The 14,659-nt window shown below is 44.5% G+C and overlaps 1 protein-coding gene across 1 annotated transcript in view; it reads right to left on the minus strand.

Annotated features, from left to right (window-relative positions):
* LOC101857759 (myotubularin-related protein 4) overlaps positions 1–14,659 on the minus strand; it is a gene marked incomplete in the record, with an annotated part of 29,925 nt that overhangs the window by 3,674 nt on the left and 11,592 nt on the right. The window contains 12 exon segments of the mRNA XM_005112285.3: positions 785–1,009; positions 2,483–4,043; positions 5,297–5,460; positions 6,362–6,523; positions 7,281–7,466; positions 7,818–8,013; positions 8,594–8,699; positions 9,324–9,419; positions 9,895–10,094; positions 10,612–10,737; positions 11,595–11,708; positions 12,930–13,035. Of these exon segments, the coding sequence (XP_005112342.2) occupies positions 785–1,009; positions 2,483–4,043; positions 5,297–5,460; positions 6,362–6,523; positions 7,281–7,466; positions 7,818–8,013; positions 8,594–8,699; positions 9,324–9,419; positions 9,895–10,094; positions 10,612–10,737; positions 11,595–11,708; positions 12,930–13,035 (3,242 nt within the window).

Raw genomic sequence — 14,659 nt, forward strand, 5'->3', positions numbered from 1 at the left:
AGGAGGAGGAGGAGGAGGAGGAAGGCAGAACAAGGAGAAGAGGAAGAAGAGACGGAGGAGGAGGAGGAGGACATCTAGAGGGCAAAAAGGGCAACAAAGTAGAGAAAGACGACAAAGATGAAGAAAACGAGAGAGAGAAACAGTATAAATAGGAGGAGGGAGGATGAGGAGGGAGGATGAGGAGGGAGGATGAGGAGGAGGAGGACGGCGAGTTTATCAGTTTCAGTAAGAGTTTAACTGCATTTGCAACGCAAGAAGGTCATATAAGTGGCAAACATCCGAGGGGTTACAAGAGAGTAACAAACAAAAAATGGAGGGGAGATAGGAAGATAGATGTTTGATAGGAAAGAAGGAGAAGACCACACCATAGCACCCGCAAACCACCCATCAACAAATTAGACGAAGACAACAAAGATGAAGAAAAACAAAACTGTGAAATAGTATAAATATGAGGTGGGAAGAGGATGAGGAAGAAGAGCATGAGGAGAATGAACAGGAGGAGCCGCAAGAGTGAGGAGGAGGAGGAGGAAGAGGAGAAAGAGCAGGCACAAGAGTCAGGAGGAGGAAGAGGAAGGCGCAAGAGTCAGGAGGAGGAAGAGGAGGAGGAGGAGGAGGAGGAGGAGGAGGCGCAAGAGTCAGGAGGAAGAAGAGGAGGAAGAAGAGGAGCAAGAGCAGGCGCAAGAGTCAGGAGGAGGAAGAGGAGCAAGAGCAGGCGCAAGAGTCAGGAGGAGGAAGAGGAGGAAACAGCGTTCCTGCCACCTGCACCACGAGTCCCCCAACTGACCAGGTCCTCCATGCCTGTGGGCTGCGGCGACTGCTGTAGGTGGCGCCCCCGCCGGATCATCTCCGAGGCGCGGGCCAGCAGCTGCTCCAGCTCCACAATGCGCTGCTCCTTAGAGTGCAACAGCTGGGCCAGCAGCTCCTGCCGGGGGTCGCAGGTCAAGGCCAGGCCGTCCACGTCCATGCGTTGCTTGATGCTGGTCTGGCGTTCCAGGGAGGGTACCAGGATCTGTACCACGGGATTGATTGATTGATTGAGTAGGTGTTTTACGGCACTATCGACTCACTTTAGGGATTGGAAGGGATTGAAATGATCATGAAGGGTTGTATATTACTCTATATGATAAATGATGGTCATGATTACAACTGATTTGTCAATTATCTCTGTAAATATAATATATAAATATAAATATATAATTCTGGTGGTGCCAACTTTTGCATCACTATTTAGAAGAAACACATACTTCAGACCTCAAAGTTTAAATGAAAGTAACGTTTAATATACATGACTATTTAATCTGGAATTCATTAAGTTGTAGATTTCAATAGCAATGCATAGTTATAAAATACTCAAGAATGTAGGCATTGGTTCCCTATTCCACTTTTATAAACTGAGTGTCTGCTGTTCAGTTATAGGTTCACAATTGCACGGATAAAAACAAACAGGAATCTCCATAAGTGTATTAACAATGAGGTGTCTCAAGTCACAGGATGGCATTGCTCTATACTGGTTCAATTGTACTTGATACCCACGTCAGCCCACACTCATGAACAGGTAAGAGTGAAAACAAGGAAGCATTCACAAGAGATTATGTTGATTTGAAATCAATCAATCCCGATGTGTCTTGTAAGCACGGCATCATATCAGTCATTTGATAGTCAAATGTTTTTAGTATTAGTTTTAGTAGAGGTTTTATGGCGCTCGCAACTGTATAAGGTCATATTAGCGCCAGAAGATTAGAGACATTACTAAAGAGTAACAAATATAAAAAAGAAAGATAGATAATGACGATAGCTGTTTGATGGGAAAGAAGAAGCAAACCACAACAGAGCACCCGCCAACCACCAACAGTCAAATGTTTCATGGTCTCATGGACACTAAATATAACATCAGAAGCCGGCTGAGTGGTACACAGCATACCACCAGGAAGATGGCGATACTACAGGATAATATACTTCCTACAGTAAGTGTTTTATGGCACTTGAAAACAATAAGGTCGTATAAGTGCTGGAGATTAGAGGCGCCACAAGACAGTTACAAACAAAAAGGAGGGTAGAAAAAGACGATAGATGTTTGATAGGGAAGAAGAAGCAAATCACACCAGAGGACCCGCCAACCACCCACTAAATGTGACATGGGATAAAGCCTAATCTTATAACACAATAAGTTCTTTGCTTGTTAGAGTAGTTATTTTTTACGACACTATCGGCTCAGTTTTGGTCACACACAAAAGTCAGTTCTTGAGGCAGTCCAGTTGGAGGCACATAAGACAGAATGCTTGAGTGAAGAGAAGCAAATCAGCACAATAAGTCATACAGTGAGGTGAAGAAGCAAAACAGAAAAAAAAGACAAAAAAGAAGGGGCTGCCAGTGGCACCCTCCAGAAGACTTGAGGGTCTTGTTTGCTTGTTTGCTTGAGTAGGTTTTTACAACACTACTGACACAACACTAGAGGGTGCGAGAAGCTAACAGTCCCACTCACCTGCCCCACACAGGAGTCGCTGATGTCCGTGGTGCTGGTGGACACCGTGGAGCGAATGCAACGTCTGAGAGCCGAGTCGCTCCCGCTGGGGTGCCGCAGCCGACCCGTGTCCGTCCAGTTGCCGCTGCCCGCGCTGGGAGAGACGCTCAGGTCCCTGCTGGCGCCCGATGCAGCGCGGGCGCGGCGCGAGAGCAAGGTCTTTCCGCCAGACGGAGACCCGTCTACTACCACGTGCGTGTCGCTTAGATGGTGGTTGCTGTCTTTCTTGATCTGGGAGGTGGAGGAGGAGAGTGTGAAGGTAGTGGACGAGGAGGATGACAGGGGTGGTGGGGACGAGGTGACAAATTTGTCCGTGTTTGTGCAAACATCAAGCTGTTTGGAGCCGACTACCGTGGAGGCAGAGGAGGTGGATGAGCTTGACGGGCTCTGCTCGGGGGCCTCTGCTGAGATGACGGAGAAAGACAACTTTCTTGTGCTACTGCTAGTACCGCTGCTCACCTTGCGGCCGGGGATCGGACTAGCGCTAGTCTGCTGATACACCCTGACAGTCGCAGGACTGGGGACAGAGGAGGGGGCAAGGGTGGAGGACGAGGAGGAGCCGGCACTTGGGTGGGTGCTTTCCACTTTACGGCCATTTTCAGTCATGGAATTCTCTGAAGTCGAATGTTGGACAACAACATCGCCAGCACCGTCACCGCCATCTGTTTGAGATGGTGCTGCGTTATCGTCGTGGCTTTTGAGTGCTTCGGAATCATCCTGGGAATGCTGATGATGTCCACTAACGAGGTGCTGACCGTTGCCAACAGAGCCACCCGTCTCGTCCACCTCTGCCAGCCGCTCAGACAACAGCGAGATGTGACTGCTACTGTCCGACATTCTCATCTTCTGCGGGGAGCCCGGGGCCACAGCACCAGACAAGAGTTCGCGTCCACTGGAAATAGCAGAGTCCTTTTTCCCATCCTCGGCACCACCACCGCCAGCACTCTCTCGCACTGAAAGACCTTCTGCGTCCTCCCCTTCACAAGGAATTTGTTCACAACTCAAAAACTCATCCCCTTCGGGGATATTGTCCACTGGGAGACTGGCAACAACGCTCCCACCACCGACACCCGCGCTGTCCTCACCGCCAGACTGACCAGTGGTCAAGCCACCAGCGTTATCCTGTAGCAGGTTCCGACTTGACGACGATAACGACAGAGGGGTGTTCACTGAAAGACCTGAATCAACACTATTGTTCTGAGCAACTGAAACGTCCGCCTGGTCTGAAGCCCCAGGATTTGAAACTGCGAGCACGGCGGCGGGGCTGCTAGAAGACCCGTTCAAACCAGTAGCGCTCCCATTGGAGGCAGGAGCCGAGTCCACGACCCGGCCCGCGCTCCCGTCCCCCGGCAGCGACCCACTCCCCGTCTTGTCCTCCGCATGGTGTTGAAGGACCTCCACTGAGGAGGACGACGTGTTGTGGGGGTCGGCCGCCGCCCCAGAGTCCTGTCCAGGGTTCACAGAGGGGTCACTGTTACGTCGGGTGTTGTCAGCGTTGGCTCTCGACAGCTCTTCCATGGACCTGCAAGACAAAAGAGGTTTTTCAGAATTTTTCTTTACTCTGGATTGCAGTTAAGGCAGTATTCACTGTGCATTCGTCTTAGGAAAATTAAAAAACAGTAACAGTAATATTCACAGGAAAGAAGTACAATTTTTATATTATCAAAAAGACACGCAAGCATCACCTTGACAATACAGTCAAACTTGTCCAAAATAACCTGTTTTCAAAAGGAGAAAAGCAGATGCCTCGTAAATCGTCATTACAATACAGAAAAATTAAACAAAGCATGAGAAGAAGTGGGAGGTGTCATTTGTACAGGTGATTGTCTTTTACAGATGGTCGTCAGAGCAGGTTCGACTGTATTTAACAATATCTACATGTAAGATGACAAGTCTGTTTGATTTGGTGTGAGTAAACAGAAGCACATCCACACAATAACAGTCATTTAGTGCAAGGAGAAAGCAAGATAGAAGGATAAACTGAAGGCTCCCTAGAAGAGCCCTACAACACAGTAACAGTCAATAAATACAAGGAAAATGCAAAAAAATAGAAAAAGAACTGCCAAAGGAAGCACCCTTCAAGCACCCGCTAAAAGTCCATGTGTCTTGAGTTTAATTAGAAGCACATGTGCACAATAACAGTCATTTATCCAATTGTCTGGTGACGTATTAGGCCTGCTTCACCACGACTACCCCAACTAAAGTCCATGTGCCTTGAGTAGATTAAAGAGAAGCACATTGTGGAACAATAACAGTCATTTATCCAAAGCGTCTGGTGAGTTTTAAGCCTTTTTTTTATAGTAGAGGGTTTTACGGCGCTCGCAACTGCATAAGGTCATATGAGCGCAAAGGGGTGGGTGTCAACAGAGAAGTCTTTAAAGGGAATCAGACTTAGACTGCTCACCGCTCTAGCTTCAACAGCACAAGGTCTGCTTCGACTATCAGAGCACCCCAAAATAGCACCTCACAAAAGAGTGACAAACATACAAAGAAGTAGAGGAAAATGACAATATTAAGGATGAGGAAAGAAAAAGCAGCAGTTCCCTGTTGTAGAACAGGCACAGTTATGAGCGTGACATGAGTCAGCCCATTTACAATTCTACAATGCTTGAACGAGAAATGTCCCCCCTTTGGGAAAGGCCTTAAGACGCTACAGTCAGGGGCACTGCCCCGGGGGGTAGTTTTAAGCCTGCTCAACAGGACTACCCCCCACAGATTGTTTGAGTAGGTGTTTTACTGCACTATCAACTCAAGATTTGGTCGACCCCGACTGACCTGGTGCGAGGCATGGGCTCGGCGGCGGGGTTGTTGTCCCGGCCCTCCTCCCCGTCGGCGGCCAGCAGGGGCTCCAGGAAGATGTCTGTCTGTGAGGTGTGGCCCTCCATGTACACAGACTTCCACAGCTCCACCTCGTGCTCGCTGAACTTGGCCACCAGAACCTGGAGTACCAGACGGTTGGTGTGACGGTTTGTTCTAGTAAGCATTTTACAGCATTCACAACACAAATAGGTCATATACATTCCGAAGATTAGGTTAGAAGCACATTGAAAAAATAATGGCCATACATTGCCAGGTAGAAGTCAGACAGACAGAAACAACAGAGGGCAAGTAAAGAAGTAGGGCCTACCAGTGGTGCCCTTCAACCACCTGTGCAAAGATTAGAGGAGTTACAAGAGAGTAGCAAACACAAAAAAAGGAGAGATATGGATGATAGATGTTTGAAAGGCTAAAAAGGAGTAAACCACACCACACAGCACCCACCAACCACCCATGTGTGACTGTTTAATAGTGCTGTTATGGTAGGTCTCCAGAACACATCAAAATCACAGACATATGTACATTGTCTAAAGGAAGTTAAATAGATACTTCACTAATAGAGCTAAATGTTAATAGACAATAGATGTCTGATAGGAAAGAAGGAGAAAACCACACCAAAGCACCCGTCCAACCACCAACCTAAAGAGCCTTGAAAAATCCTTTTATTTGTTTTGTTTGAGTGAAGGGAGCACAATGGCATGACTACAGTCATTCAGTGCAGGGAAAAGTAAGACAAGACAGACAGAAAACAGAGGGAATGTCAGGAAGTAGGACCTACCAGTAGCGCCTTCCAACCACTGGAAAAAAATTCATAAAACAAAGGTAGTTCAAGACACTACCATCACCCCCCCCCCCCCCCCCCCCCCCTTCCTCTCCCCCTATGGGGATTTGAGCAACAGCCAGTAGTGCCCTCCAACTACCCGTGAAAATTCTTAAAGCGTAAGTATTCAAGAACCTTTCCTCCTCCCCAATTGGAAATTCGAACCAAAGCCCAGAGTGATATCACATAGCCCAAAGACTCACCTCTTGCTTGGGTTTGTACAGCAGGTTGAGGAAGCGCGTGTTGCCCGGCTGCAGCAGGGCCCACACACTCCCGTATGTAAAGCGACACGCGTCGCGCTCACGCTGACAGTTGTGCAGGAAGGTGCCAAATAGGCAGGCTTGGGAGTGCTTCAGCAGCTTGATCTGAACGGGACAAAAATAGAGGTTTTAGTTTTGGTATGAGTTTTATGGCACTTGCAATACAAACAAGAAGCATAACTACCAATCATTAGAGGCGTTAAGAGAAAGTACCATAGAATAGAAGAGAGATAAAGATGACATGTTCGATAGGAAAGCAGACATAGAGTAAAGGTGTGTGTGTGTGGGTGGGGGAGTGTGGTGGTGTTGGTGGTTTTACTACAGGCAATAGAGGCACCACAATTGTCAGACTACAGTCTTCTGCATGTAATGAAGAAGATCAGGACAAAAATAGCAACATCAGATTTTTCAGTGGATGAAAGCTGCTTCTTGGACCTTTCTGCAATACTCTGTCTCTTGCTTTACAGTCTGTATGACCTGTTTTGTATGTCAATTCCTAACCAAAAAAAATGCATAATTTGTTTTGCTTTAAAAGGAGGGTTCAAGTCAAAACTTCTGTTCAATCGCTCTTATTAAAAACATGAGAATAATCAAATCAAAACACTCACTGAACGCACAGCTTTACTGAGCACATTGAAAGAGGAAGATGCACACTAATCTTTTTTTTTTTTAATTTATCCCTAAACATTTATCCCAATTATTCCTTTCGATACTAATCAACCAGGGTGGTGCGGAGATTCTGGCACCGGATCCTCGAACCCGAGTCTAGACGGAACAAAACACACCTCCACTCATGTTTCTTCTTTTTTCTCAACTCCTCCTCCTCCTCCTCATATCAAAGCAAGTGAAAGATGCCACTGACCAGATAGGCTTCGTTGAACTCAAACTCGGCCGGGTGCTGTCGGGTCAGCTGATGGACACAGTCCAGGAACTGCAGGAAGATGGGACTCTGCTGGTTGTAATCCGAGCACTTGGGGTCGTGGCCTCCGCGCTCCCCAAACTTGTGGCCAAAGTGCAGCCACTCCCTCTCCACCAACGTTTGGAAGCCCTGTGGGAGGGAGGAACGAATTTATAACAAGTACAAAGTTCTACATAGACAAAAACAGCAATGTTTTCCTAAAAATCAGTTGGTTTGAAGAACCAGCAGAAAGGTAGGCCTACCCTACAGAATCAGAGATTGTATGAAAGCAATATCCTTGTACATGGAAAGTTATTAAGAAGTAAAGCCAGATGTTTGGGACGTATGTATAACGTCTGACAGGCAACCAGGAGTGGCAAATTATTGCCATCGTCCATGAAACGTCCGTGGTACAGCACAAAGCGAAAAATTATGCAAATTAGTCAAAGAAGGGGTTGACAGTGCTCGGTGACACAATTAGGTCCCTCTCGTCTGTCTCACCTCAATGGTGCGGTAGTACGGGTCCATGAGTAGTTCAGACAGTGAGCAGATCTGCGAGGTGCGGTCCCATCCGTCAGAGCAGTGCACCAGCACCGGCCGCCTCTTGCCCTTCATCAGCTCCACCACAATGTTGGCCCCGCGCAGCAGCTGGGAGATGTAGCTCAGCCACATAGAGCCCGACAGGTTCTTGAAGTAACTGAAACCAACAAAACAATTTAAAAGGGATTTCACAAGCGTATTACAATTGTTAATATTATTATGTGTGAAACGAACAGTTCACACATAATTTCTTAGCAATTCTGATAGATTATTGGGGGGGGGGATTTATTCAACTTTTCTGAAAATTAATGTTCACCCGCAAACATGGAAATTGTCAGACATCAACAATAAGTTCCTGACACCAAAAAGAAAATAACTGATATTACATGTTTCAGAGCAGTATCCATACAATTCAGTCATTTAAGCATCACATATGAAAAGATATCATCATGGATGCTAAATGCAAACTAAAGACAGATACTGAGCTTCAGTTTGAGTAAAAAGAGGCACATTGACTTTATTTTTTTTTTTAGATTTTAGTTAAAATGAAGACAAAGCACATTGATACGAACACTGCCTTTAAGTGCGAATAAAAAAAAGCCCATGGACAGAAACAAAAGAGTGGGGAAAAAATAGGACCTGATAGTGGTGCCTTTCAATCACTGTCAAAGACAGGAAATATTGAGACACTCAAGCTTCCATAGTAAAGCACAAAGCAAAAAACAATCTTCACTCACGTCCCTTCTGGATAATTGTGGCACAAAGTGCGCAGCTTATTGAAACTGTCACGAATAGCATGGATGTTGGCCAGATCAAGGTGGATCAGCTTGCACTTGTAGACGACTGAAAACACATCAAGAAACAAAATGGAAGACATAAGCAAGATCACACGTTAATATGTTCAACCGACTATCACTGACACCATGTTTTTAATATTTGAAGGAGTTGTCCAAATGTCTTAGCCTTTTATTTTTTTCCACGGACCAAAAAAGTTGTGAATTTGCCACATTTTCTAAGCACAGGCCGTGATTTTTCAAATGGTTTAGCATCTTCCACATTTACCAGTTCTAACACACTTTTTACTGCCGTACTTGACCTGCCAAATCTCAGTCTCATCAAAACATAATTTTAGAGCCGCCATAGGCCACTTTGGAAAGTGACATATGACAGAGTCTTACACTGGGGAGTCAATATGCTCTGTGCTTCAAGCAAGCAAGATCCTCTACGATGGATTACCATATGTCTTCTGCCTCTACATCCAGACCTACTCGTATACTGCTGTAAGCTGACAAAACGCCTTTTTCATTTTTTGCCCCACATTTTTTAATTAGCTAAATCTAAATCTGTACCCTACTTGCGTGACAAAATTAAAGCGAAACTGGGGGGGGGTTTTTGCATAAATTAAAATTCAGATTTCAGAAGAATGCTTTTTTTAAAATAGTAATTTTGACAAAAATCCTCTCTTACCCTCATCCTCTGTTCCTCCTCCCTTGAAGCTGTTGCCCCACACGCCGGCTGTGCTGCGGCAGTCGACAATGGCCAGCATGCGAGGATTGCTGGAGTCTGGAAGAGAACATTCGCCAAAAGCCAGTGTCAATAATTGTCTTTTTGCTCATATTTTAAATAACCACAAGACCATTTCTTACAGAATGTACCAGTAAATTGTAGGCCGGCTGTTTAAATGTACAAGCCCAAAATCGCCGGCTGTTCAAATGTACAAGCCCAAAATCATCAAGCTAAAACACTAGCAACCAACAATATCTAATCTTTCCAAGTCAAGAGCCAGGTAACCATTCCCACTTGGCTGAAGTGAGGAATATTTGCGTTAAGTGTACACCCAAGGACACAATGACACTCTAAAGGGATTTGAACCCACAACCCTATAGCTGAGGGTGGAAGAGCCTAACCTCTAGATAACCTAATAATAGGAGAGTAAGGAAGTAAGACCTTCCAGCCTTTCAACCATCTGTGACCAGAGAGTACAGACAATAAGGGAAGCAGACAAAGCAACACAAAGGACAAGGGTTAGCTAACTCACCGTGCTGGTCAGTGCCATTGCTGGCCTCATGTCCAGTGGAGGCTCCGCCCCCTTGTCCCACCAATCCACCCTGAGCCCCATCCTCCTCCGGCCGCGCTGACCCGTCACCTTGACCCTGACAGCAGCCAGGGTTCTCGTCGGCCTCTACAGGGGGAGGAGCCATGCGGGGCTGGCGCTCTGACTGAATAAACTCCCAGTCTCTGGAACAACAATCATGATTATTAATGGTTACACTCAACATGAACACATTTAACCTCAGTCTTTTTTTTATGTGGCAAAGAAGGCAAGATACTGCAGTGGCAAACAGCATTCATCGTGTCCTGCAAAGCATGAGGGCCATAATGGTGAGGGCTGTTCTTCATGCATTGTATTCGCCATACTGCTATTTGACATGCTATGTAAACTAATACTAGATTCAATTCAGCAATACTTTTCTGTAAGAAAAAATCTTTTACTTTAGAGACAGTCGTCATATTTACAAACACTATCTAATTGTAAGCAGTATTGTACAGCTAAGCGAGAAGTAGATCTTCAGAATTTAAAACAATCATCTCAACCAGGACTGAGGCAAGAAGGTAGAAAGTCTCGAAATCTCGGATTTGAGCCTGGGTCAAACACATAAAAATATTTATGATAAACTCATAAAATCTTGTCTGACAAATCTGAATTAAGCACTGAACCCTAAACCAATCAAACTGAAGGTTGCACTGTACAGACCTGTTGCAAGCTTTGACAATCTCATCCAGAAGTAGCAGGTCAGCGTCGTTGCTGAAGTAACTGACCCCCAGGAAGCTGGACAGAGGCTGGCTGCTGCGGATCAACACCATTCCCGAGCTCTTGTCTCTGTGGGAAGCCACATTGTTTTATCATTTATTGCAGGGGTGTTGCACCCCTATCGACACAATTTGAGGCATTCAAGAAATTAGGAGAACACAATTTTTTTTTTGTTTCTTTAGTCAGGTTCAGGGAAATAGTAGCTTTTTAACATCACCAATCATAAAGTGCAGGGGAAAAAAAGAAAGAAAAAATTACGGCAGGAGCAGGAAAGAAAAGACAACCATTAGTGCCCTCCAACCACCGGCGAGCATGAGCAATGTGTAAAACAGAAGTACATTATCAAAATAATGGGGGGGGGGTTTGTATTTTTTAATCACCATAACAGTTATTTATAGTATGGTATGAGTTTAACTTGACCACGCTCTTTCAACACTTGAAAGCAATCTAACCATAAGCTAATGAATGATGTACCCTACTGTCATCTAAGTCTGGGCAAAAAGATATACAGAAACAGTAGAGGGACAGTACCAAAGGGTCAGTTTATGTCTAAAATCTTTTACAACAATATTAGAATTTGAGTTTTGGTTAAAGAGAAGAACACCACCATGTTAACGTTCATTAAGTGTGTGGTAAGAAAGCAAGAGTAACAGATAGAAGGATCTAACAGTAGTGTCCTCCAACTACCCACAAGTTAAAGAGATCCATACAGACAAGATATCAGCAATTCAGAACGGAGAAAAGGCAAGATGGCAACCTGAGAAACAAAAGAGGGTAGAAAAACAAAAGGAAAGGCGTAGCCATTGTATAGCCAATTAGCCTACCTCCGCACAACCCCAGGTAACTTACTGATACTCATATATGTGTAATTGGTGCGCACAGTGGGAAAGGTGTGGCCAATATATCAATATAGCCAACTAGCTTACCTCCAGACAACAGACGGGAAACGTTTGAGGGCTCTGAAGTCCAAACTGTCCTTGAGTTTGTCATCGCTGACCGTCACGGGAAGCAGGTGCAGTTTGGGATATGTAGGGCAAAACCTGTCGAGATGCAGACATGTTATTTTGTTTGAGTACATTTTTGTTTAAGTGAGAGCTTCATGGCATTTGCAATACCATAACAATTAAGCCAAACAGGAGCTGAGGATCAGGTGTTACAAGAGAGTAATAAACATAAAAAAGAAGTACAAGTTTATGGCAAAATCAACACAATTTGGTCAGAACATATTACATGGTATTAATACATTGCTAGGCTGCGTTCGAGCCAAGTGATCAGGACTCACAACCCTGTAGGTTTGAATCCCTTTCTCTGGTCCAAACTGAGTCTTTGCAAAAGAAACAAATTTCCCTCACTTCACATCAGTGGGAATGGGTGCCTGGCTAAAACAGTGAAAGATCTTGTAAGTTTGCCAACAATTGCACAATAGCAGTCTACTCTGAACTGAATGCTTCCCAGGAAAAATAGATTCGATATGTAACAAAGTCTGTCAGGGTGACTAATTGTAAAGCACAGTGGGCCTACTATCAAGCAAAAACACTAGCAATACAAGTATAATTTATCAATGTTATTGGTATCACGTTAATCACCATTCTTCCAAGTCTTAATCTTTATCGATTTTCCCCTCCATTATTGTGAGATTAGTTTTATTTCAACGTATCTTAGATATTGATCAAATATTGCACCAGTGTCAAAATAATAATGAAGATCATTTTTATAGCATCTAATCCTGTGTACACATACCTCTACATCATGTTAGAAATGTTTCAGTTTAAAGATAGTATTCATATCCAGCCCTATGAACAAGTCTAGTATCCTCAAACTGCTTTTACATTTTGTTTTTCCTCCTTGCCTTTAAACTTACTTTATAACACTAAAAAAAAAAAAACATCCACTAGCATCCCCCCACTCCCCATCCCTTTTAAAAATCTTTCCCTCCGTCTCCATCCCCCCCACTAAACTAATACAAGTACGGAGAAGGCAAATAGCTCCACAGGCATTCACCCCCCCCCCCTCCAACTCTTTCCATCTTGCCCATCCTTATACCCCCTACCCTTCCTTTCAGCCTTTTATATCCTTTAACCCTATCCGTATGTCGTGATTTACTCTCGTATCCATACGACGTGGGGGACTGTGCCATCATTTCCAAAGAGAAAATTTACTCGTTAATCCGATCAGTATGCTTTGCATAGTAGTCTGTGTACGGATAAGGTTAAATATCTGCCCCCCCCCCCCCCCCAACATCCACACACATTACAACTTACTCATATGTGTCATTAGCATGGCTCATCCTCCAGACCCTGCGCCGGTTTGTGTCAAAGCCAAGTCTCTCCACCTCTTTCCCAAATGAGTATGCAAATGACTGGCTCACTGAGGACATGAGAAATTTCATTGTTATGAGTCAATGGGAGCAGAGCAAGCAAAGACCATTTGAGATTACGGTTTGTTTTAGTAAGTTTTACAGCACTTGTAACAAAAAAAGTCATAAAAGTGCAGAAGATTAAAGTGTTACTGGAGAGTAGTAAAATCTATACAAAGAAAAGAAGGAAAAGAAATAAAGTCAATAGATGTTTGTTGTTTGAGTGAAGAGAAGAGAATAAGCAAAGAACATTTGAGATTATGGTTCACTGAAACAATGTACAATTGTTTAGTAGAGGTTTTGCGGGCGCTCGCAACTGAATAAAGTCATATGAGCACCAAGGGGTGGATGTCAACAGAGAAGTCCTTACAGGGAATCCAAGACTTACTCTGCTCACCTTTCTAGCTTCAACAGCATAAAGTCTGCACCGACTATCAAGGCACCCCAGAAATAGTGGGTCACAAGAGTGTGACAAACATACAAAAGAAGTAGAGGAAAACGGACAATAGTAAGGATTAGGAAAGAAAAAGCAGCAGTTCCCTGTTGTAGATCAGGCACAGTTATGAGCGTGACATTGATGGATCAGCCCATTTACAAATCTACTGTGCATGAACGAGAAATTTCCCCCCTTTGGGAAAGGCCTAAAGACACTTCAGTCAGTGGCACCGCCCCGGGGGGTAATGTACAATTGAACCTGTCCATGATGTTGTTGAGGGGAAAAGTAGCCACCTTAGATAGGTGGTCATTATGGACAGTATCATAATATTCAGAAAAAAAACGCAACGGGAGGATGAGGGAAGCAGTCATTTGTATATGTGACGTTTTGGACAGGTGGCTGTTAGCTTAGTTTTAGTAAGACTTTTACGGCACTTGCGACACAATAAATTCATATCAGTGCAGAAGAATAGATGTGTTACAAGAGAGTAACATACACAAAAAAGGAGGAGAGATAAGGACGATAGATGTTTGATAGGAAAGAAGGAGCAAATCACACCAGAGCACCCACCAACCACCAACAGGTGGCTGTTAGAGAGGGTTCGACTGTATTTGGTTTGAGTAAAAAGGAACAATGTGATAACCATCACGTAATGCATGGGAAAAAAGTAAGACGTGAGAACAGAACCAAAAGCAGAGAAACAACAACATTAGAATTTACTAGGGCTATCATCCAACCAGTTTAGTTTTCGTTTTAGTAGAGGTTTTACGGCGCTCGCAACTGCATAAGATCATATGAGCGCCAGAAGATTAGAGGTGTTACAAGAGAGTAACAAACATAAAAAAAGAAGAAGGGGAGATAAGGATGATAGATGTTTGGTAGGAAAGAACGAGCAGACCACACCAGAGCACCCGCCAACCACCTACTCATCCAACCACCCACAGTGTATTTGTCAAACACCATGCCACAGGACAAGCTAATCAACAACACTGAGAAATAAAAAAGGGGGGCCAAAGAATTCCCATAACATTCACTTCTAATCTTCTACCTTCAAACAGTGACATAGAAAACACCATATAGTGACTTAGACGGCCTCCAATAGTGACAAAGAAAGGCTGCCTTGGCCAAACAAGGGCCACTCTGATACACACACACACACACACACACACACACACACACACACACACACACACACACAC

Source organism: Aplysia californica, unplaced genomic scaffold (assembly GCF_000002075.1).
Source record: "Aplysia californica isolate F4 #8 unplaced genomic scaffold, AplCal3.0 scaffold01227, whole genome shotgun sequence".
NCBI classification, from domain to species: domain Eukaryota; kingdom Metazoa; phylum Mollusca; class Gastropoda; order Aplysiida; family Aplysiidae; genus Aplysia; species Aplysia californica.